General features: G+C 41.8%; 1 protein-coding gene across 4 annotated transcripts in view; it reads right to left on the reverse strand.

The window, feature by feature from the left end:
- Positions 1-24,532, reverse strand: part of CPSF6 (cleavage and polyadenylation specific factor 6) — a 65,774-nt gene that overhangs the window by 10,373 nt on the left and 30,869 nt on the right. For 2 of the 4 annotated variants that reach the window (XM_088452488.1, XM_088452486.1), the window contains exons 8-9: positions 14,753-14,906; positions 13,819-14,003 (exon numbers count right to left, since the gene is read on the reverse strand). In XM_088452488.1, coding sequence (XP_088308614.1) covers positions 13,823-14,003; positions 14,753-14,906 — 335 coding nt within the window. In that variant the 3' untranslated portion in view covers positions 13,819-13,822. Of the gene's footprint in view, positions 1-13,818; positions 14,007-14,752; positions 14,907-24,532 lie in introns of all 4 variants that reach the window. The other 2 variants (XM_088452487.1, XM_088452485.1) reach the window with 1 other exon arrangement.

A 24,532-nucleotide genomic window follows, 5' to 3' on the forward strand; every position in this document is an offset into this window, starting at 1 on the left:
TTGGAGCTTTTATCAAAGTGATTCAGTACTTTAGGGATACTTTTCAGAAATCTATTAAGAGTAATGCTAACATATATATGTAAATATGACAGGTTCTCATGGGTAAGCTCTGTGACAGCGAAGCTAGTGGACTGAAATAATTAAAGGTGTGTATTAGGAGCTGTATGTTTATAAGAGGGCAATAGGACAGACTTCTTGGGACAACATATTCTAAATCCAGAGCATACAAACAATACTACACTAAATAATGAACACTAAGTCCTGTATTTCTAAAAATTACTTGTTAGGAGGCTTCAATTAAATTAATACTTTACTTGAACAGAACAGTCTTTATTGAATAAAAGAAAATACAAACATTTCACATTATTAAAGTATTTTAGATGGCAGGACAAGAGAAATACAAAGTTGTATTACATAAAAGTGGTATTAGTATTCGAGGGTTTGACATCACAGAAAAAAAAGGCAAATGGAGATACGGAATTTTACACAAGTGACAGGACAAATTGTAAAAGTGCAACAGCTGCAGAGTGATGTTACTAGGTGCTGGCAATTACTGAAGTAAGCAATACACAGAACAAAAATAAAACCTGGTAAATGCAAACAGGTCTGAACTATGATGTTCTCCTGTATATTTATGTATTCAACATATTTACAGACTTAATTCAGTCCACATTACAGAAATACTGTATCAACATTAGTTTTCCCTGTAGCGTTTAAACAGTTTACGTCCATAAACTATCATGATTGTTTGGGTCATGTTAATACTTCTCACATTTCAAATGGTAGCTTATTAGTAAAACAATTGTTAGTACTACAAAGTGTTAAAACTTGATGGTTTACTCAAGAAAATGCACTGAAGCATTATTGCTCAGGGCAATCAAGAACTACAACTAGGCTTTGGTTTCTAGCTAGTAAATATATGACAATTTATAGAATAATGAATATGAAAAACTGAAATTGCAATATTCCTAGCATTAAAATCAACAAAAATGACACATTGTAAAACACACAGATGGTCTTTTTCAAATTAAAATTAACACAAGATTAGAAGTGTAAGTTCTTCAAACATTACTCTAGTTCAGTCTGCAGTTTATATGTACATAGAGGGGGCACGCTAAAAATATTCAGCTCATTTGCACAGCTTTCCTACCAGAAGACATTCTTCGTAAACGTATGCAAACAGTACAGTCTCTCACATTATAGGTGGTAGTACTAGGACAGCTTTGCACAATTTGTCTTCCCACAAAACCAATTTAACATGACAGATTCCAAACTTACATCCATTGCTATCACATCACTTATGTTTAATACATGACAAACAGTGTTTTTGCGTATTACAGAAAATAACTACACACATTGGTGAAAAACACTACAAATAACGTTAGTGAACCAAGTACAACATAGTTTCCACCTCAGCCGGCTGATGCCCTTGTTAGCGAGGCAAGGTCTCAGCTTTCTGTGCATCAAGGCAAGGCTAACAGAAGTCTATAGTTTGTTACTTGCAACATCAGTTGGTGTGGCAAAGCTACATTTCAGGAGTTGCGAGTAGAAATCATCTACTATAATGGGCTGATATATATGCAGATAATAGAAGCTCAATCAGACCAATTCCATTTAAGTTGCATCAGTGCACAAATTGGTGATTAACACCAGAGAGAAAAGAAAACTATTGGTCTGTCTATATTTCTATCTAAATGTAAGTTATCAGGAGAGATACATTTTACATTACAGTCTAGTCAGCATAAATCTATAACAGATATGATTATATACTGCAATTTAGCACAGCAAGAGTGTTTAGCGTAGAGAACGCATATACAGGTTGAGTCTCCCATATCCAAAGGGTATTTTGGATATCGGAATATTCCGTATTTTGGAATATTTGCATACCATATTGAAATGTCTTAGGAATAGGACCCAAATCTAAACACAGAATGCATTTATGGTTCATATACACCTTATACACACAGCCTGAAGGTAATTTTATACAATATTTTCAACACTTTTGCGGCTCAAACTAAGTTTGTGTACATACATGAAATTTATTTATGTTTCAGATACACCTTATACACACAGCCTATAGGTAATGTTATACTTTATTTTTTAATAATTTTGTGGCTTAAACAAAGTTTGTGTACATTGAACCATCAAAAATCAAAAGGTTTCACTATCTCAGTCAAGCTAAAAATATTCTGTAATTCGGAATATTTGGATATGGGAGACTCAACCTGTACATATTTTAATGCAGCACGAAAAAAAGATGTTTTAGTGCATGATTTGTGAGCAAGATTGTCTGTGGCTGTGCTACCAATAACTCATCATTCATGTTACTTGGATAGAGAAAACTTACACTGTAGATTGAAAGTTATAGCCGCAGTGTTTTTTTTTTAGTATCAATTACCTTCCGAACCTACAATAACTGTACACGCACATCAGGGAAAGCAGTGCAAACAATCTAACACCAAAGTGCTAGACCATATTCAAGCTTATACCCCAATCTTTACAAAGCTTGGTGCCACTTTGGTGGGACTTAAAGGGAAAGAAGTTATTAAGAGGGAGTATACATTCATTAACACGGTTTCCCATACAGATGTGTCCACAAACATCTATCCTCCGTGCGCTACAAGTCGCGCCACACAACATGCGAGCTCAGTGTGAATTGGTTGCGCTGACCATCTTTTCGTGCTACTTATTACCTTCAAATGCATCTTATTCGCACAACTGTGAGAATCGAAGGCACAAGTAACTTCTGCTGATTAAAATAATATGCGGCATGTCTGTTCTGCGTGCAACTGCAGGTGTATCTGCATGCAAAATGATATGTTAGTGTCAGCGGCTGGGACACTAACTTTGCGTTTTGCATGCAGATACACCGCAAGCAAGGCGCCACTAGAAGGTCTGTTTAACATGCAAGGAGGCTAGATCTATGTGGACACATCTGTATATTTGTTCCTCATCAGTATTGTATTACACTGGGAGCTTTGTCTGGGACCACACATTAAAGATACTTAATTCGCCTAAAACACGGAGGTCAAGCCCCAGCGCATCTCTAGAAGGTGAACATGCAGAGACATCACAATTACAGTACTTGATCAGATACAAGTATACCCTTCAATGCTGTATGGCTTCCAGGAAGAGATACCTAAACTATAAAAGAATGGTAGTTTTGCCAAGTGATCTACAAACTCAAGTAGCTGTACTCCACTTTAATAAAAGTTCGACAAGAAAGGGCAAAGAGAATAAGGGCACAGTATGGACATATCCAAGCTTAAAGCACAATACAGCTTTTAATGAAGCATGGAATACCATGTTGTAGATTTATTTAAAAGAATACTGGCTATTTAAAAGAATAACCCTTTAGTAGAGTATGAAAGTTATGTCTTAACCAAGCAAAACACCATCATACTGCAATCAGCGCAACATACTGGGATAGATCTGAAGCTTGCACGATATCGCTGTAAATCGGGAACTACCATTGAGTACTCAACAGTGAAAAAGTATCCAATATTATTTACATGACAAGAACCACATATTTTCACTCTGATAATGCATCCAAAACATGAAATTGGTTAAATTGATAACCAATGTTTATATAAACTTATTTGGATGCTAGTTTACGCCCTTCATTACAAAGTAACTATCACCTCGACTCCAACCCTTTTTATAGTATAAGACAGTGATTGAGTTCTCTTACAGCACAATTCATTAAACAAAATAAATGTATACACTAGGCGCTGGGAGGTAGAGGTTTCCCTAATCACCTCTAAGACGGGGTACACACGTAAAGATTTCTGCCCAACCATCCAACTAGTTGATTGGTTGGAATGAAAATCTGGTAACGTATGGGAGTAACTGATAATCAGCAATTTGCTCCTAAATGCCAGAAAACAGATAAAAATGGTAGTTCAGACAAGTTTGTTAAATGTTTGATCTAAACAATTTGTTCAAACATCATCTTTTGACCATTTTCTGGCGTTTGGGAGCAAATTGCTGATTGTCATTTGCTTTCATACCTTACCAGATTTTCATTCCAAACAATCAACTAGTTGGATGGTTGGACAGAAAATCTTTACGTGTGTACCCCGCCTTAGAGTAGCTGTGAATAGGTATCCAGCCCAGTAGTTTAAAAAAAAAAAAAAGAGAGAGAAATAGTTTGCACAGCGTTATAGTGGTGAATAATCTCACAAAACCATTATAATCAATAAAATTTATATTAAAAATGCATATAGCAGAGAATAAAGACAAATTTGTCAATTTACACAACCATCAGAAAAAGGTTTAGCATTCTTGTCAAAAAAGGATAATAGATACTTAACAGCTTATTAATATAACATACTCATAACCCCAGTATTAGATAACCCACTTTGTAAATAAATATCAATGTCATGGATATCAAGGATACCGTTCTATTCCACAGTGATCACTATTTAAATATATTTAAAAAAAATGTGGATTAACAAAAAAAATAAAAATTCCTGTAATCCCGCTTAATACAGACCCAGCTCGTGAAAGGCAAGGGGGTGTGACAGAACCAGAGCTCTATTTGGCCGGTAGCAAGCCAGCTCCGTTGGCCCCTACAACATATCACAGTGCTTAGAGATCAGCTGTGAGTGACTATCGAAGCTATAAGGCGGGTCACAAGCCAGCTCCATTGTTACACTTTGGCTATAAACTGCTTCTGTACTATATCATCTTCCACAGCTACAGGGGCTTACGTCTCAGAAGGAGCGGTGAGTGATCTCACCGGAGCTATAACAGCAGCTTTTGCATGGGCGATGGTCCCTGTTATGTGTGTATATATACTAAACAATAACAGACTTTCTACAAGTGGCTCTAATCATACTGACTTGAATTTTTATTTCTTTGTGTATACACATTTTTTCTATATATTTAAATAGTGATCACTATGTAATAGAACGGTATCCTTGATATCCATGATATTGATATTTATTTACAAGAGGGTCATCTAATACTGTGGTTATGAGTATGTTATATTAATAAGCTGCTGTTGAGTACCCAATTATCCTTTTTCGACAAGGATGCTAAACATTTTTCTGATGGTTGACAATTGACAAATTTGTGTCTCTGCTACATGCATTTTTAATAAATAGAAATTTTATTGATTATAATGGTTTTGTGAGATTATTCACCACTATAGCGCTGTGCAAACTATTTCTGTTTATCTACATTTCATTAAACACGTGTCAACTAAATTAAATTTAACATTCTTGCTTCAAAATAATCTTTTTAACCTAAGCCGTTTACATTTAGGGGTCAATTCAATTAGCCATGATAACTTGAGACTTGGTGAATTGTGACCCCCAACCCCATATGGCTCCGTACAAACATCTGCAAAACTGGAGAATTCAGGCCATGAGCTGCGGTGATGTTGCCGGTGTTTCCATGCCATTTCTAAGGCAACTCGCCTCCATTGTGGCTAATTGAACTGACCCCTTAGGCTTCAATTTCTTTGCCTACTCTGTTCATGAAATCACATTTTCCATGAAATAAAGTCTGTGCTTACCATGGAGGTTTACCACAAGATAAAGGTTATAAACTTACTCTGAAAACAGCAATTGGCTGGAATGTCAACTATGAAAATACAAATAGCCAAATAAAATAAATGTATTAAAGAGGCTCTCGCCAATAAGCAGCAAAAAGAAACACTTTTTTTTTTTACCTGATCAGATAGTATTTTTTTGTCATCACTTCAGAGCCCTGCTGGGGTCCCAATGTGACGCCTTATGTTTTATTATAGTGTAAAAGCTTGAAAGCATTTTTTGAGTTTGGGGAGTGGGACAAATATTGACCTTTTGCCTACTTTTTTCTCAATGAGTTTCACAGATTCATTCTGTCCAAATCACTAACCTCATTTTTTTGATAAATGTTATAGTCATATTGGTCGATAAAACATTACTGATAACATACACAATTCACCCCCTGAAATTATTAAACTAGTTTGAAATTAAAACTGATCCCATTTTACGTTCCTATGTATGTAAATAACATCACTAAGAAACACATGCTTCCCCAATCTTCTAGCAGGAAGCAATGAGAAAATAGCATCTGAATGCAGCAAAAAGGTGGCTGCCGACAGCTAAAGTCACGTATGAAAGGGGATATTCGGATCATGGCCACACACCTCTGACATGTCACCGATTGAGTGCAGTTTTATTCAGCAATTCCCATTAATATTATCTACATATTCTGTAAGCATAGTTATAGTAAATAACGGAGCAATTATACACAGCTTAGCAGTCTTTGATTCAAAAATATTTGCCAGTACCCGTAAGCCTAATCTTAATACAAAATGAACAAAAAAAAAATAATTAGTGACTAATTCATCTATTAACATTGTTCAGGAACAAATTTATACAAGGAAATGCAAAAAAAAAAAAAAGACAGCAGAATCCTCGGTCAATATTGTCTGATGTTTAACAGAAAATAAAACAGTCCCTGCTAGTGAGCAACTGTTGTCCATTTATATTTACAGAGTAAAGAGGAGCAGCACTGAATAAGCATACAACCTTCATACAACCCTCAACCTCCCTAGTACTGAACCAAATAGTGAATACATTTAGTAACCCAGTAGTATATAGCCTTCAGTTTTCTTCACTGCTAGTCATACTAACCATTAACACATAGTATACTTTGAGGTCATTCACACACTACATCTTGGTTCTGTACCACAGTATATCGCTCTACAACGTAAACATCTGTGCTGCGAAGTGAGAGGTGGATATTTCTTGTGTCACACTGTGCAAAAACTAAATGGTCATATAACTTTAAATAATTAATCATGTTTTTTTCCCCAAAATACTGCTTGGTTAAGCCTTATTACTGGCTTATCTACATAAGGGAGGTGCCATTTTTCCGTCAGTGAAGCTTTTTACATTACAATTATTTGGAGCCTGTCTGGGTGGGTATTTTGGCATTGACGTGCAAAGTGGAGGCTCAAAACAGGTGAAATCAATTTGACCAATTCCAGCATCAGACTGGAGCCTCGGTAAGGGAGGGTAGACACACTGTTGTCTCATTACCCCTGAAACAGCAACATTATTCTAACCAGCCTGAGATGGGTTTTCACAATAAAAGAGTAGAAATCTATCCAGGCGGTCTAACCCTACAGTTGGCTGATTATTTAGGAAAGTGATGCTGTAATTTTTTTTACATTATTTTACTTTAAACTACATTGTGTTTTTGGACACTCTTTATTACAGGTTCCAAGTAGTTTTATTACATTGAGTGGATCTGGAAGCACACGTCTTCACAAAGTGAAACACGGAGGAGCAAATTGGGTCTCAATACAAGGACAAGACCCTGTTTGCTCTCCTGAGCTTGTGCAAAACCAAAAACCTATTAAAGTTTAAGAAATGCCCTAACATTCCTACCCTTTAGCTTATTTAAATCATCTCACATCAATTTAAAGTGCCAGGGAAGTCAATACTATATGGCAGTCGTTCCCAAACTTTTTTTGAATCACAGTGCCCCAGAGTATCAGCATTGCTTTCACGGCACCCCTGAGTTTAAGTTTGTTAATGAGAAATTCAGAAGAAAAAAAAATTTATTAAAAAAGTAAAGTGAAGTATATTGTGCTTACCTGTCATCCTTAGGTTCAGTTATGTGGTGGTAGACTGGTTTGCACTTCTGTTTGTTAACATATTTAATTACATTGACCAAAAATAGTTTGATTTTGGTGCTGGACCAACCAACCAGAGGCCCCCCTGCAAGTGTCCCAAGGCACCACAAAGTGCCACGGCACAGTTTGGGAACCACTGCTATATGGTATAAAGAAGCACGATACTCAACATTTGTAGAAAAACACCAATGGGTTTATTAGGCTTAAAGCACAGCAAAAGATATCCATAATGTTTGGAGCCTAGCTCTGCCTTTTATCAAGCTAGATAAATGGCAGAGCTATGGCAAAAACTTTGCTTAAGCCTAATAAACACATTACAGTCTTTCTACAAATGTTGGAGTGTTAGATATTTAGTGTGTGTATATAAACATCTATATATATTATTTTATAACAAGATGCAGAATAAAGCTGTTTATTCTATTACACTCTAACTATGAAGGTTACGTTAAAAGAAAAAACGCTTCTATTAATAAATTCATGCCCCTAATTTACTTCTGCTTTAAAGTGTACATTGTCAAACAGAACTGCAAGTGTCCTTTTGCTTTCTTGCTATAGCAACATCTCTGAAGCAGTAATGGCTTCTGGGCTCAGGGAAATGTCATACTCATGGAAAGCTACAGATGGATAACTATAGCTTAAAAATTAAGGAGACGATTAGAGGTCTGTCAGTGTGTAAGTATTGTTCATACCTGTGTAAATTCAATACTTAGTTTATCTGGTGAAAACTGCATCTTGGAGTTGTGGAGAGGGAGCAGGAGCTGGGCACCTGATCATTCATGTCTGAAGCCCTCAAGGGGATGCGGTTAATATATAGATGGAGATGACTCCGGAGGTCGGAATGCTGGGTACGGAATCCAAACCACCAGAATCCTGAAGGTAAGTAGTGGGGTTAGGGTTGGGCAACTAAGGAGGGGGAGGTTAGGTTTAGGCACTAGGGGAGAGGTTAGGGTAAGGCACTGGAGAGGTATGGTTATGGTAGGGGGAGGGTTAGGATACTGACCAACAAAGTGTTGGTATTCTAACCTTGTCGGGATGCTGGCATCGGGATTCTGACCGCCGGTATCCAGTCTCAAGTTAATACTTTGCAAAGCCTTAAAGCAGAGGGTAACCAATAGAACACTGAACATTGAATGATCACACAATGTAAACAAGTAAAAGAATGGAACAAGGAGCATATGCTGAGAGTGCAGTGTTCCCGAGATAGATTTAGAGAAATTAATTTAAGACTAGCGTGAAATCTTGTTTTCTCTCACATTCTAACGGGGGAACACTGCTACCTTAGTGAGATTCCAAAGATGCCCCTGGTGGAGGGTACGCTCAATGCAAAACTATTCCGTCCAATGCTAATCTTTTCGATATGAAAAAAGAAATGGTAAAATCTGGTAATTGTGGACAGAAATTGTTCTGGCAACTTGCCCAATGCTCCAGAGTCCCTTGCTCTTCTGATAGAGGGCTTATCACGCCTGAAGAATGGCCTTCCTGAGAACCAGCCATTTTACCTTTTGATTTGGAAAACAAATATTTTGGCTGAAGGACACCCAAGTCTAGACCATAACTCCTGTCTATAATGCTGGTCATCTACAGGTCCCTCCTCTAAAAGAAGAGTTGCTCCCACACTAGCATGAGCTGGGTGGGGTGGAAGCCAATCAGGCACTCGTTTGTCATGGTACTTGGCAGTCAAGGCGTGGTTTCCTCTCTGTGGCCCACCACAAGAAGAAAAGAGCTGCCCCCTGGAGAAAGAGCTTTTTGAATGAAAGATGGCGAGAACTGTGGCAACACCTGACAAATAATTTTGTGAGCTTGGGTCCAAACAAAACTGTTCCATCAAATTGAAGAGATTCCAAAAACTTATTGGACTCCACATCAGCATCACAAGACGCCAAAGTGCTCACATGGAAGCTATTGCTTACGCAGAAGATCAACATTCTGATTTGATATTCTCTGCCAACAGCAGCTGCTCTGACCTATGTTAATAAGCTGCAACACTCCAGAATGTTTTTGGCCACTTCTCCATGGCCTTGTTAACGCAAGCTAAAAGTAGCATAGGTCTGAGTGCTTCACCAGCAGCCATTTGTAAACATTCACTCTTTTTCGGTTTGTCCCATCTCTGAGGGAAGCTATCCAGAAAAGGATAGTGGAAGACTTAAGAGTCATGCCATCAGAGTATGCACATTTGGCAGCTGTTCCTATTGTGACATGTTCTCAGCAGGTAAGGGATTTGACACAGGAAATTACATAGAATAAGACATTTTGTACCCAGCTTAGTCTAGATCTTTCTATTAAGCTCACTAAACTGACAAGAGGGAATAGAGATAAAACTTTTTTTTTTTTATTTTGAATAATACTGCCTCAAAAACTGGTAAATCATCAATAGCAAACATGCCCAGAGACTGACGGAATTTCATAACTAGTTTGTCAATGGTATACCTTTAAAGCAGGGATTCTCAACTCCAGTACCAATAGGTTATATTTTGTGTATTTCTTTAACCATGCACAGGTGAGTGAATCTATTTTGCTGGGTCAAAAATTACCCCCACCTGCTTCCTCAAAACATGACCTGTTGAGAAAACTTGAAGGTCGAGGTAGAGAACCGTTGCTTTAATGGATACGTCCCCAAATCTAGCATGATTTTTTGGTGTGAGTCATACAGAAGGCTCATCCTCTTCCTGCAAAAGTACCAAATTCCTACCTTGGTGGACCAGAGTTACGTGCTGGCACTTATGCAGGCTCTTAAAATATGGGAACCTCCAGATTCTTTTCAAAGACAATGCACGTGACAATCCCAAAAAAGATTTCTACAACATCCTGGCACATAGCCAAGGATCCTGTAGTGACCTGGGTGACCATCTCCAAGGGAAGAAAGTCTTGTCCTGCCGCAGCCATAATAAGAGTCAAAAGAGATTATGTTCACTTCGCTAGGGCCTGCAGCAAGACTAGTCAGCTCATCAACTAAGTTGGGGATTTTGTTTAAGCTGCACTCTCTCAGCTGCATCCGGTCCAAACATGCACATGCCACAATCCTCCACTTCACCGTTCACACGCATGACATCTGGATCCTGCAGTTCATTTTGGTCATTTTCCTTCCTCCAACCTTAGAAGTATCTTTATCAGACATTGTACAATGGGTTCAGTAAGACCAAAGAGGATGCAATGGAATCTGACCTAAAATCTAAACATACTGGTGTAGACCCCAACAAGAGCCCCGAAATAGAATCAACAGAAACAGAACCTGTAACAAACTCTCACATACGCACACAAAATATAGGGCTTTACAGATTAGAATTATAGTTATGCAAAATAAGCCCAGAGACTTTCAGACAGCAGGATCGTTTTGGAGGAGAATCCCAGAGAAGCGGAGGTTCAGCCCAGCAGCAAAAAGGTCACAACCACAGCTCTTCCAGGAAGTCATTTCTGGCAGACTTTTTCCTGAAGGAATGGTAAAATGTTTGTTTCCAGGGGTGACAATGCTGGAAACAGACATTTTACAGTCTTCATTGCCTTTTGAAAAAACTCCTGTAAGAGGGGAGAAACGCGTCAAGGTGTTCTCTGGACTTCCTTTCAATCTCTTGACCATACCACACAGTTGTACCCCACCTGTGGAACAGTCACTTGGCGATTTGCACAACTCGTATATGATCACCCACCAGTGTTGCTGAGACACACTGACGGACATTGCCGAGCCTGTTTGTGTGGACCATCATTCCTGCTACCTGCTGCCTCCGCTGGACTGGGGGGGGGGGTTTCTTACAGAGGTAGACTGCCCAGCCCTCACTCCTTGCGTCCTGATCGGGAGTTGCTAAGGCGCGAACGACTCACCGTCCTGCACGACTCCCTTGCTTGTGAATCATTGGAGCCAGGCATAGTCCCACAGTTAGCCGCCAGAGCGGCGCTGGTCACAGGGACCAACACCACACTCACTTGTTTGATTCGTCTAGGAGTCGCAGGAGCGGCTGGTTCCAAGGGAGTTTCTGGGGCATTGAGCCCACCGGGACAGGTGAGATACTGGACAGTGGTTCTGGTCTGGAGACCCTCCACTATTACATTCACCTTATCAAGATTTTTATTAACTCCACAGCTCCGTATCTCAGGGAGTCGCTGTACTTCATTATCAGGCTCTAACAAAGTGGCTATATCTATACAGATTGATATCATTCCTGGCTAAAAGTCCCCCTTGTTGGCGTAAAATGTTCAAGTGAGAACACGCACACACACGCTGCTAAACCAAGGAAATTAGTAAGACGCCAAACTGACAGCTTCTCCTCCTACAAATACACTCATGCATAGGAGCAGTGTTCTCCCCAGAAATTGTTCTATTACTGGAGAAAGAATTGGCTCAGTAACCTACCTGTTAATGAACCAGTGCAACTCCCTCCCACCCCAAAGTGCCGGAACCCGTCGTCTAGAACCCTCACTAACATGTCCTTATTGCCGGAGGACACAGATGCCAGACAGACTGAGATGTGACATCGGCACAGCTCGGCGTAACATTCGGCATCCATGTCTGTAGCAACAAGGACACGTTGAGGGTGACTGGCTCACAGGGAACGCGGCACATTGGGGTGGAGGGGGAATGCTGGGCAGTAAGTTGTACGGGGAGTCGGCGCATTGGGGCGGGGGGCGATGAGCCTGCAAAAAACAGCCTGGGGAGAACACTGTAGGAGTAACAATGCCATGATGCACTTGCAGCAATTACTAAAACTGAAAAATCATTTAACGGGGCACTTAAAGTGAACTGGGGTGTGGCTTGAGATGGAAGAAGCTTCCGGTCTTCAGATGTTAACTATTTGGCGTCCAGCTCCTGCACCCTCATCAAAGCTCCAAGTTAACAGGATCCCCGAGATGGGATGAGACATAAATGTTATTTTGGTATAAAACTCAAAAAATATTACAATGTTTGACAAGGTTTTTTTTTAAAATAAATTTAGGGCTGTATTCAATTAGTTTTGCACCCTCGGAAGAGTTTTGCATGCCGGACTTTTCACCTACATCGCGTATTTTGGCAGCGGAAACTTATCATACGCGTCCCCACTATTCACCCCATTCAATTCCAAAAGACGCGAAAACGGAGACACACAAAGTCAAAACAGGCGGAAAGTGGTATCAGAATCGGGGAAATCAGCCAGAACCCCCCAAAAAGCAGAAACATTGGGGGATCAATGTAGTAGTGCCCAAATAAAACTGTTTGGGGTACTTAAGTTGGTACAATAGACTCAAATTAGCGTCTTTGCACAAGTGGTGAAGAATGGCATAAAGCAGTTTTTTGGGGGTGAAAATAAGTAGTCCTGTCAAATTTGAGTTACCTGAAAATAGGTGCTAGCATCTTTTAATGTTTGTAAAGTGAAGTTTTAATAAAAGTGAAATCCCACCCCCATAAAAGCACCTGCAGCCCCAACAACACATAACCCCTTCTTAGAGCACCCCCAGAACGTTATTTCACTAGTTTTTGAATTCGTCCCCCCACTTTGTGTTTTTTTTCGCCCCCAAATTCAAAGTACTTTCTTGGGGTGTTAAGTTTTTTTCAGGAATTTTTTGACACAGTTGTCCTTTGGGGGGCTGCCCAAAGTGTTTCCGAGTGGTTTCCCCACCTTTGCACCCCAAAACAAAAATGTTGCACTTCTTTTCTCCTGCTATTCAGAGGCAAATCTTTTTTTAGCCTATTACACTGCATTGACTGTCCACGTACGCGAAAAATGGATGGAATTGAATACGGCGATAAGTTTCCAACAGGCAAAAAGACGCAATCCGCGATACTTTTCCACTGATCTCGGCTTTTCGCACCTAATTGAATACCTAGATTTATCGAGTGATATTCTTGTTATTACTCATTACTAGGTACTCCAATCAAACAGCTGTCATGTGTTTGAAAAATGCCAGTTTGGAGCGGATTGGTTGGAGCACCATTTAAGATAAGTAGTGATAAGAATATCACTCAATAATAAATCTGGGCCTTAATTGTACTAAGTCCCAAAATACATTTCAAACACAAAACAAAATAATAAGCATAACAAGTATAACAACCAGTTGGTACTCACCAATGTCTCTTAGGATTTTTAACTTTTGTTTACTTTTCGAATACAAAGAGAGTAGTAGATTTAAACTGATTTACAGATACTGATTCTCTCACATTCTGTAATGTTGATCTGCTCCACGAATGCCTTGGATCCCAGCCTAAATATACATACCTGCTTAGCGATGACGATACTCTCTCTCTCGGTCTCTTTCTCTGTCACGATCCCGATCACGGTGCCTCTCACGCTCACGGCTTCTTTCCCGGTAATAGTCATCATGGCGATCTCTGCTGCGAGATTTGTGTCGCCTGCTTTTTTCTCGTGACCTACTGTGGTCCCTTTCTCTTGAGCGCTCACGTCTTCTAAAGGAAATCACTCAATTAATTCCTGTTCATAACCGACACCATTCCTTCCAAACACAAAATAGGCTTTCCCAAACCACAGTATATTAAAAGAAACAGTATATTCCACTAAAAGGTATATACTACTGTAAAGTCACAGGTCTTCAGATTAAGGAGATTTAGGGGGGACTCCAATTAGCCGCGGTAAATTACAGCGGTTAAATACCTCACCCGGGGGCTATCCAATTAGCCCTGAAGTCGGCCTGACGCTGGCACTTATCGGGGTTTATTTTTCGGGACCTGATAAAAGAATCCACGATAATTGCTGTTTTTTCACCTGAAAAAAAGGCGAACACACATAGGTCCGCGATAAGCTCGCGGAACTATGTGTTTTCAGGAGAACTATCCTATTATTTCGATTGAAAGAATAGGATGAAAAAAAAACATCAGGGAAAAATCGGGGATAATCAGCGAAAAATCCTCGTTTTTCGCAGATCACGGCAATCAATTACCCACCGAAGAATGGTCGGGGCTAATTGGATACCGCACTTAGGCTTGTTATTGGTCATTAATTGATCTCTTCCTCAAGACTGAAATAAAGTCTTGCTAGATGAAGATAAGCAATTTTTTGTATTCAGCCATGTTTAAGCTCTTCGGAAGATAGACACTAGGAGAGAAGAAACCCATCCCTTAATGGCCAGTGAGGGAAATTTAAGATCTTATACTTGTAACGAATACATTACTATTAAAGAGACATAAGGCATTACCTAGACCCTGAACCATAAGACTTTGATTCAATTCCATGAAGACAATCCTGTAGAGAACTTATGAGCACTTTGCAACGGTCATCAGCCGATACTTTGGATTGTTTAATTAAAGAAATAGCTGTTACCAAAGTTTCAATCGCACTTCCGTAATCACCTGGGTAAGAAATAAATATCCTTATTAAAGATATACCTATAAAAAGATTGCATTTTCACTAAAACCTTAGAAAAATCGTTTTAGGCAACAACAAAATATAATACAAGACAATAATATTCTATTGCAATGTATTTTTGAAGTTGTGACACAAATACACACAAGCTATACAATACACATGCTGACCATACACAATATATGGATTTACTTACAACTGTTTCATCATATTTAGGCCTACATTGAAAAGATAATCCTTGCTTCTTGTTTTTGTTAGTATTTTTTTCCTCAGTTCATTGGGAGTCCCTGGATACTATGGGTTATTGAGGTGTAGTAAAGGAGCATGGACACTTTAAATCAAAGTTTAAAAGCTTAAACCGCTCATGCACCAAGTAGCTGCCTGGGAGTTCATTATTTTACTTGCAAAGTCCCAAAAGAGAACTAAAAGATGCCAGAAAAGAGGCAGAGGAGATTTATGTACTTATTGGTTAAATCCTTTTCTTGGAATCCATAGAGGACACAGGCTACAACATTGGCTATTGGTGGCTGAGCTGGAGTCTGGGCACCAAATTGTTAAGCTTCTCTTCCCAGCTAGCTCCCTCTCCCCTATACCCCGCCCGCAGCCCAGAGGTCCAGTTAACAAGCTCAAGGCAAGGAGAGAGAAGAATGAGAAAGAAGACCAGAACACACGCAGGACAACACACATTGGAGATGAAAAAGGGAACCGGTAACAGTGCAAAACCCCCGCAAAGCCAGGTGCATCAGGATGGGCACTCTGTGTCCCCTATGGATTTCAAAAAAAGGTTTCAGGTAAGAACATAAATCTCATTTTCTCTGGTCATCCATAAGGGACACAAGCGTCAACACTGGGCCGTCCCACAGCTGTCCCCATAAGTGAGGGGCTGCTCCTGAGCTGCACTGAGAATCTGCTTCTTAAAGGCCATGTCTGTGGATGCGAAGGCGTCAAAGGAATTGAACTTGAACACAGCTGCTCCGCAGACGCGCCCAATCTAGCTACCCAAGAAGTTCCCACTGCCCTGGTAGAATGAGCTGGCACCACAGCAGGGTCAGGAAGATCAGTCGCATAATAAGCCTTGTGGATAGTCAAACGGAGCCATGTGGCCAAAGTTTGCTCAGTAGCTGGCCAGCCCCGAGATCACTTGTCCTGTCAACATAAATCCAGAGGGCCGACACAACATCCAAGGAGGCGTCTCCAGAGAAGAATCTGGTCTATGCTGTTAGCCTGTTGAGCCACAGAGCTTATTTGCTCTACAAATTCGAAATATGCCATCTAACATTTACTGATTAATATTCAGATATATCAGTTCTCCATCTAGTATAATGTTGTTATTAAGACAATAACAACATCTATTTTTGAAATATAAACTTCTATATAAAATAATTGTTGACAGACCTCCGGTGGGATTTGAACACTGGTTGTCTGGTCGCTGGTCTATGCTATTAGCCTGTTGAGCCACAGAGCTATTTTGTTTTGTTAGTTTTAAATATGCCATCTATCTAGACACCTTCACTGACTGATAATCAGGTACACATGTTCTGATCTAGTATGATGTTTACTGCTAATTAACTCTAGAACAAGTGGATTTATCTTGAGCTCTCTCTATTGTCATTTTCTCTGATGCCATTGTATTTTATTAAAACATTTTATGGGAATATAAATGTTCTTTATGATGTATTTATTTTATTGTTAGCTGTGCTGGTGATTTGAACAATTATAATCACCTGGGACTAATTGTTATGCAAAATGAGCCTACTGTGATTGGACACTGTTTAAATATCTGATCTGACTGAGCCACAATTTTATCTTCTGAGGAAACCGTTGTATGGTCTAATAACGGAGAAACATGTTAAGTTTGTGGACTTAATACTGGCTGCTTGACGAGTGGATCTTTCTGAACATTGTGGTGTTACGGATACAAAACCTCAGTTTTTTATGCAAGAGCCGTGACTACTTCTCATATCTGGGCACTGATGTGTTGCTCCCACTGCTGTTGACGTCATCACATTGGCAAGCGGCAATTCTGATTATCAGACGGGGAACGTGATTCACAGAAGATTGCCCTACCACCTGTACTATCTGGGGACTTTGCCTTTGTTCAGGATTTCCCTAAGAGTTTGTGAGACTATATTGATGCAAATCATACTACACAATGGCTCTGCTAATCAAGTTTCTATACCACTAGTGAATTTCCACAGGATCCTTTGAATGACTTTTTCAAGCGACTAATATTTGCCAGTCATCAGTGGTTATATTGTATCTTTTAACTCAATTTTATTGATGTATTCATATGCAATGTTATATATGTATTACATTTATTATCAATTAATTCAGCACTCCCTTGGGTGTATATACATATATGTACTCATTTGATTTTTGTCAGTCGCATAATAAGCCTTGTGGATAGTCAAACAGAGCCATCTGGCCAAAGTCTGCTCAGTAGCTGGCCAGCCCCGAGATCACTTGTCCTGTCCACATAAATCCAGAGGGCCCACACAACATCCAAGGTACCTGGAATGGACCACAATCTCCTGGTTGATGTGAAACCGGGATACTACTGTAGGAAGGTGGGTCAATCTCATCTAAAGGACAGCCCGGTCCGAGCAAAATATAAGAAAAGGTGAGCAATAGGATAATGCGCTGAAGTCAGACACTATACGGGCCCATGTGTTGGCGAGCAGGAAGAAGGTCTTCCATGTAAGCCAGCAAATGTCCATGGTTTCTAAAAGGCTCAAAGGGAGATGACTGGAGCGCCTGAATAACGAAGGATTAGTTCCACTGAGCCACTGGAGGAACAAATGGAGGTTGCACATGGAGGACAACATGTAAAAAAGTCTGTACATCAGGTAACAGCGCAATCTGCCTCTGGAAGAGGACAGAAAGCGCTGAAACGTACTTTTAACGAGGAAAGTCAGAGGTCCAAATCCAGACCAGACTGCAAGAAAGACAGTACTCTTGAAAGACGGAAAGCTCTGGGGTTGAAGCCTCGAGCCTAACATCAGCCAAAGTATTTCCTCCAAACGTGGTAATAAATCCTGACAGAAGGAGGCTTCCAGGCAGTAAGCATGGTATGAACGATCGACTGAGAATTCTTTAGCTCTCCGGACAGATGTCTCAAGCTTAAGTACCGAAGCTTGTCCAAGGGAAAGAATAACCACCGGACTCTGGAATCCAGTAAGGCTCTCAAATGTAGCATTTCCTGAGATGGAATCATCATGGATTTTTGCCAATTGATGATACACCCGCGAGCCAGCCATTAGTAGGTCTATTGTGAGATGAATGTGGTGAATGGGCAGAAGGAGGCCGTCCAAATAGGGCAGAATTTTGCCCCCCTTGTGCCGAAGATGTGCTGCCATGACGGTCATGATTTTCATGAAAACATGAGTTGCCGCGGAAAGTCCAAATGACAGTGCTTGAAACTGGAAGTGTTCCTCTCAAACCACAAACCTGAGGTTGACTACTCTGATGGTAAAATGTAAATAGGCATACTGGATATGTAGGGAGGCCATGAAGTCCTCCTGGTTACAGAGCGAGAATGATTAGGCGTTCCATACGAAACTTGGGAACCCGAAGGTACCTGTTAAACGCCTTCAGGTTGAGCATGGGTCAAAATGACCTATCCAGCATCTGAACTAGGAAGAGATTGGCATAGAAGCCCCTGCCCCTCTGTGACAGGGAATTGGAATGATGACCCTGGAGGACAGAAGAGAACGAATAGACTCGTGCAGAGATCCTGCTGTTTCTGGATCAATTGGAAGGCCTGTAGAAAAAAAAATTAATTGGTGGATGCTCCCGAAAGGTTAGTGCATAGCCTTGGGAAACCACACATCTTACCCAAGCGTCCGTCGTGGTCGCCATCCAGGTTTCTGAGAAAAGCAGAAAAAGACTTCCCACTCTGGGGCTTCCCTAGGTAGTGGCCCACCAGGTCATACAGTAAGCTTGTCGGTCGGCTTGGGAGCAGGTCGTCTGGTGGTTCAGGTCTGTTTCCCTCTGGCCTTGGAGCCCTTGGAGGAACAAGCCTGGAACCTAGAGAAAGACTGACCACCTGCAGACGTTCACAACCTGGGGGTTGCTGCAGAAGGAGGTAAAACAGTTTTTGAGACGTAAACTGTAGCAACAATCTTGTCCACCCCCCACCCAAGAAAAAGGGAGAGCTCTTAGAGTCTGCATAGGTGCACCAGGAACAAAGCCAGAGGGCTCTCCTGGCTGCTGCAGCAGAAGCAGACACCTCAGAGGTTAGAATGCCTGTCAATGATACAGTCAGGTGCATAAATATTGGGACATTGACAGAATTTTCATATTTTGGCCTCTATTCACCACCACAATGGCTTTGAAATTAAACAAACAAGATGTGTTTTAACTGCAGACTTTCAGATTTAATTTGAGGGTAATTACATCCAAATCAGGTGAACGGTGTAGGAATTACAACGGTTTCTATATGTGCCTCCCACTTTTTAAGGGGCCAAAAGTAATGGGACTATCAACTCAAAAGCTATTTCATGGACAGGTGTGGGCTATTGCCTCGTTATTTCATTATAAATTAAGCAGGTAAAAGGTCTGGAGTTGATTCTAGCTGTGACATTTGCATTTGGAATCAGTTGCTGTCGACTCTCAATATGAGATCCAAAGAGCTGTCACTATCAGTGAAGCAAGCCATCATTAGGCTGAAAAATCAAAACAAACCCATCAGAGAGATAGCAAAAACATTAGGTGTGGCCAAATCAACCGTTTGGAACATTCTTAAAAAGAAAGAACGCACCGGAGAGCTCAGCAACACCAAAAGACCCGGAAGACCACGGAAAACAACTGTGGTGGATGACAGAAGAATTATTTCCCTGGTGAAGAGAAACCCCTTCACAACAGTTGGCCAAATCAAGAACACTCTCCAGGAGGTAGGTGTATATGTGTCAAAGTCAACAATCAAGAGAAGACTTCACAAGGGTGAATATAGAGGGTTCACCACAAGATGTAAACCATTGGTGAGCCTCAAAAACAGGAAGACCAGATTAGAGTTTGCCAAACATCATCTAAAAAGCCATTACAGTTCTGGAACAACATCCTATGGACAGATGAGACAAAGATCAACTTGTACCAGAGTGATGGGAAGAGAAGAGTATGGAGAAGGAAAGGAACTGCTCATGATCCAAAACATACCACCTCATCAGTGAAGCATGGTGGTGGTAGTGTCATGGCGTGGGCCTGTATGGCTGCCAATGGAAATGGTTCCCTTGTATTTATTGATGATGTGACTGCTGACAAAAGCAGCAGAATGAATTCTGAAGTGTTTCAGGCAATATTATATGCTCATATTCAGTCAAATGCTTCAGAACTCATTGGACGGCACTTCACAGTGCAGATGGACACTGACCCGAAGCATACTGCAAAAGCAACCAAAGAGTTTTTTAAGAATAAAAAGTGGAATGTTATGAAATGGCCAAGTCAATCCCCTGACATGAATCCGATTGAGCCTGCATTTCACTTGATGAAGAAAAAACTGAAGGGAAAATGCCCAAAGAACAAGCAGGAACTGAAGACATTTGCAGTAGAGGCCTGGCAGAGCATCACCAGGGATGAAACCCAGCGTCTGGCGATGTCTATGCATTCCAGACTTCAGGCTGTAATTGCCTGCAAAGGATTGGCAATAAAGAATTAAAAAGTGAAAGTTAGATTTAGGATTGTTTAGTTTGTCCCATTACTTTTGGCCCCTTAAAAAGTGGGAGGCACATATAGAAACCGTTGTAATTCCTACATCGTTCACCTGATTTGGATGTAATTACCCTCAAATTAAAACTGAAAGTCTGCAGTTAAAGCACATCTTGTTTGTTTAATTTCAAAGCCATTGTGGTGGTTCATAGAGGCCAAAATATGAAAATTCTGTCAATGTCCCAATATTTATGCACCTGACTGTATGTTCCACCATAGACAACAACTCCGTTCCGTGGATACTAGAATGGAGACAGTCTTATAGGGAATCCGCTCAGTGCAGATGACCTTAGCCACCCAAGCGTACGCAAGGGCTGGGCATGCAATAGCTCCCGCATTACAGAAAATGGCTTTAAGGAAAATCTTCCAACTTCCTATCCAACGGATCCTTAAGGGAGGCCGTGTTAAGAAGGTAGTGGATTTGACTAGATGGGCGTAAAACCTAAGAAAGTGTGGAAGAGACCATGTGGCTGCCTTGCACAATTACTCAGCAGAGGAACCACGACTAAACGACCACAACTGCCCCACAGACCGGGTAGAATGTGCTGTCGCTGTGTTTGGGACAGGGATATCGGCCAATGTGTACACTTGAGAGATAGTCATAAGTAACCATCTCGCCAGAGTCTGTCTGTTAGCTTGCCATCCCCGTTTGTGAAAACCATATAACACAAAAAGAGCATCTGATTTTCTAACAGAGTTTGTACGCTTCACAAAGATATGGAGAGCACGAACCACATCCAGGGAGGCTTCACCTACAGAAAAGGTCTGAAGACTAAAAAGCTGGAACCACAATCTCTTTCACATTCACATGAAAACGGGACCCTATATTAGGAAGGTAACCCTCCCTTGTACGGAGAACAGCTCTATCCTGGTGAAAAATCAAAAATGGGGAGCGACAAGAGTGCTGTCAAATCAGAGACTGAGGGTCTCACTCAGACCCGCTCGCGAGCGCAGGACGCTCGCAAGCGGGTCGATGGTACCCAAATGCGCATGCGCACGACGGAGGGAGCTCCGTCATGCGCATGCGTGAGACCCGGATAGCGACAGCCAAGCTGTCGCTCCGGGTCTCGCACCAAAGGGGGCATTCTGTCGATGGTGAGGGACAGCACGCCCCCTTTGGTAGGCGTGCCGGGGGCGTGGCTGCCAGACGGAGGCGTTCCCATGGGAACGCCTACCGTCTGGGTCCGGCCCCACTGACATCACTAGTGATGTCAGTGGGAGTGATTTTGGCTCTGATAGAGCCAAAATCACTCCTGGGCTTGCGGCAGAGAGACCCTACCGCTGGGTCTCGTCGTAAGCCCGTTGGTCGCGATGGTCTTGACCATCGCGACCATCATCATGGACGCTCGCATAAGCTGTGGGTGGTCACCCACAGCTATGTGAGCGTCCAAGAGGCCGCTCCAAGTTTAGGTAGGAGGGACCTGATTCAGAGCGAGCGCTCTGGTCAGAGCGTCCGGCTCAGAATCAGGCCCTGAGTACAGAAGAGATAGCGAGGAGGATGTGTAGATTTGAAATGGTTGAGAGCTAAGAGAGTCCAGAGGTTCAAATGGGGGAACTTGCAGCCCCTTGAGAACCAAGGCCAAATCCCACAGTAGGACAAAGGGTGGCTGAACTCGAAGAACACCCTGCAAAAAAGTTCTAACATCTGGCAAAAAAGCAATCCTTCGCTGGAACCAGACTGACAGCACAGAAACCTGCACTCTCACCCAGCCTGGAGAAAAGCAAGTACCCGGAAAACCCTAAAAACCTTAGGGTCAAACTTTCTTTGGGAACACCATTTACCAAAAGAATGCCAAACTCTGTAATAGATGCGGGCAGAGGAAGGTTTTCGTGCCCTAAGCATCGTTTGAATCACAGAGCAGGAGAAACCCTTGGCTCTTAATATGGAAGACTCAAGAGCCACGCCATTAAAGACAGATGGGTTAAGTCCGGATGTAGACAGGGACCCTGCGCTAACAGATTCGGCCATACAGGAAGAGGAAACAAAGTCTATGAATAGATTCCATATGTTGGTGAACCAATGACATATTACTGTTCCGCCTTCCTGCTTGAATATCCTGAAGACCCTTGGGAGGAGGGAAATCGGAGGACAGTTCCGCCAGTTTAAAGTCGCATCTTACTGCCAGCGCGTCCCTTAAGGCAGCTGATTGGTCTCTGGTCCTCAACCTGTACCTGGCGACCTTGTGGTTGTGATGTGATGCCATGAGGTCTATGTCCGGTAGGGCCCAACTGTTCACTAGGAGCTGAAAAACGCCCAGGTGGAGAGCCCACTCTCTGGCGTGTATGTCCTAACTACTTAGGAAGTCCACTTCCCAATGGAGGACTCCCGGCTATCTCTGCAATATTCATCCCGGAAGATGACGTTCTGCCCAAACCAGAATGTTTGTCACTTCCCTCACGACAGCATGACTTCGCATGCCTCCCTGAAAAGGTGTGATGACCTGTCACTGCTCCCCATCCGCAAAGACTGGCGTCCGTGGTGAGAAGCACCAAATTTGGAATCCGGAATGGGTGACCCTTGTCTAGATGATCCTTTTGTAGCCACCACACGAGAGAGAGATGAACCTCCAGAGTGAGAAGGATCCTCTGGTACTTTATTCGATGATACTGTCCATTCCACCGGGAGAGAATCCATTTGTTTAGAGACCTGGAGTGGAACGGAGCATATTCCATCATGTCGAAGATGGACACTATTGACCCCAGGAGCTGCATCGCTGATAGAATGGATACCCTTCGAATGCATAGCATTTTGCTAATTCGCAATGATAGGGCCCAATCTTGTCCTCTGGCAGAAAAAACCTTTGTGCTGGAGAATCCACAAATGCCCCCAGATGTACCATCCGCTGTGTTGATGAAAGAATTTCTTCCAATTGATGATCCAGCCCCCAGCAGGGAGGAAATAGCCTCCTGGAGGGCCAAAACTTCTGGGGAGGACGCCTCCGGAAAGCGAGGGCATACTCAAGAGACCACTTCTTGAACCCAGGCGTCTGTTTGATGCCAGTAGTCAGCAAACAGGAGAAGTCAGCCCCCCACCCTGGGATTCCCCAGGAGGAAGGCCCACCCCATCAGGCAGAGGGTTTGTCGTCCGGCTTAGAAGCTGGACATCTGGCCGGCCAGGATCTCTTAGTTTGCTGCTTGCTTGTCCTTCGAGAACTAGATTGTCTGGAGGAAGACTGTCCTTTTGCTTGTCCCTGAGGGCGAAAGGACCGACAAGACGACTGCCTAGATAGACTTCAACGTAGCTGTTGATGGCAGACCTGCAGATTTTGAAGCTGTCAGAGTAGCTAGTATCTTATCTAACTCTGCTCCAAAATGTATATTCCCCCCAAAAAAACAAAAAAACTGAGCCTTCTCTGACCCTGTATCTGCTTTCCAGGACCTTAACCAAAGGACTATGAGCCACAACGGAGGATGCTGATGCCTTAGAAGCTAGGAGCCCAGCATCTATTGCAGCTACTCCTAAATAGGAGGCTGCTTCCGTATGTGTGAGATATATGTCAGCTGTTCTGTGGCAGCATTTTGTAGTCTCTTCCAATGCCTTCGTCCATTCTTCAACAGCTTTGGCTACCCAAGCCCCAGCCATAGCTGGTCGAGTAACAGCGCCAGATGATGAAATCACTGCTTTAAGACAGATTAAAAAAATGTATATCTGTAGAATCTTTAAGATAAGATTCTGACGGAATAGGCATTGTAGCATTTCTGACTAAATGTGTCACATGAGCATCCACCATAGGAGGGATTTCCCACTTGTTACATTCAGAAGCTGGGAAAGGATACAACAATGCTGATCTTTTCGTAACATGGAACTGTCTTATCCGGGTTACATAATGCCTCCTCCATAAGCTCAGTGAGCTGCTCAGATTTAGGAAACTCAGCTTTTACCACCTTCTAATGTTTAAACACTGGAGCC

The sequence above is a fragment of the Taudactylus pleione genome, unplaced genomic scaffold (genome assembly GCF_031769625.1).
Source record: "Taudactylus pleione unplaced genomic scaffold, aTauple2 ptg000038l, whole genome shotgun sequence".
NCBI classification, from domain to species: Eukaryota; Metazoa; Chordata; class Amphibia; order Anura; family Myobatrachidae; genus Taudactylus; species Taudactylus pleione.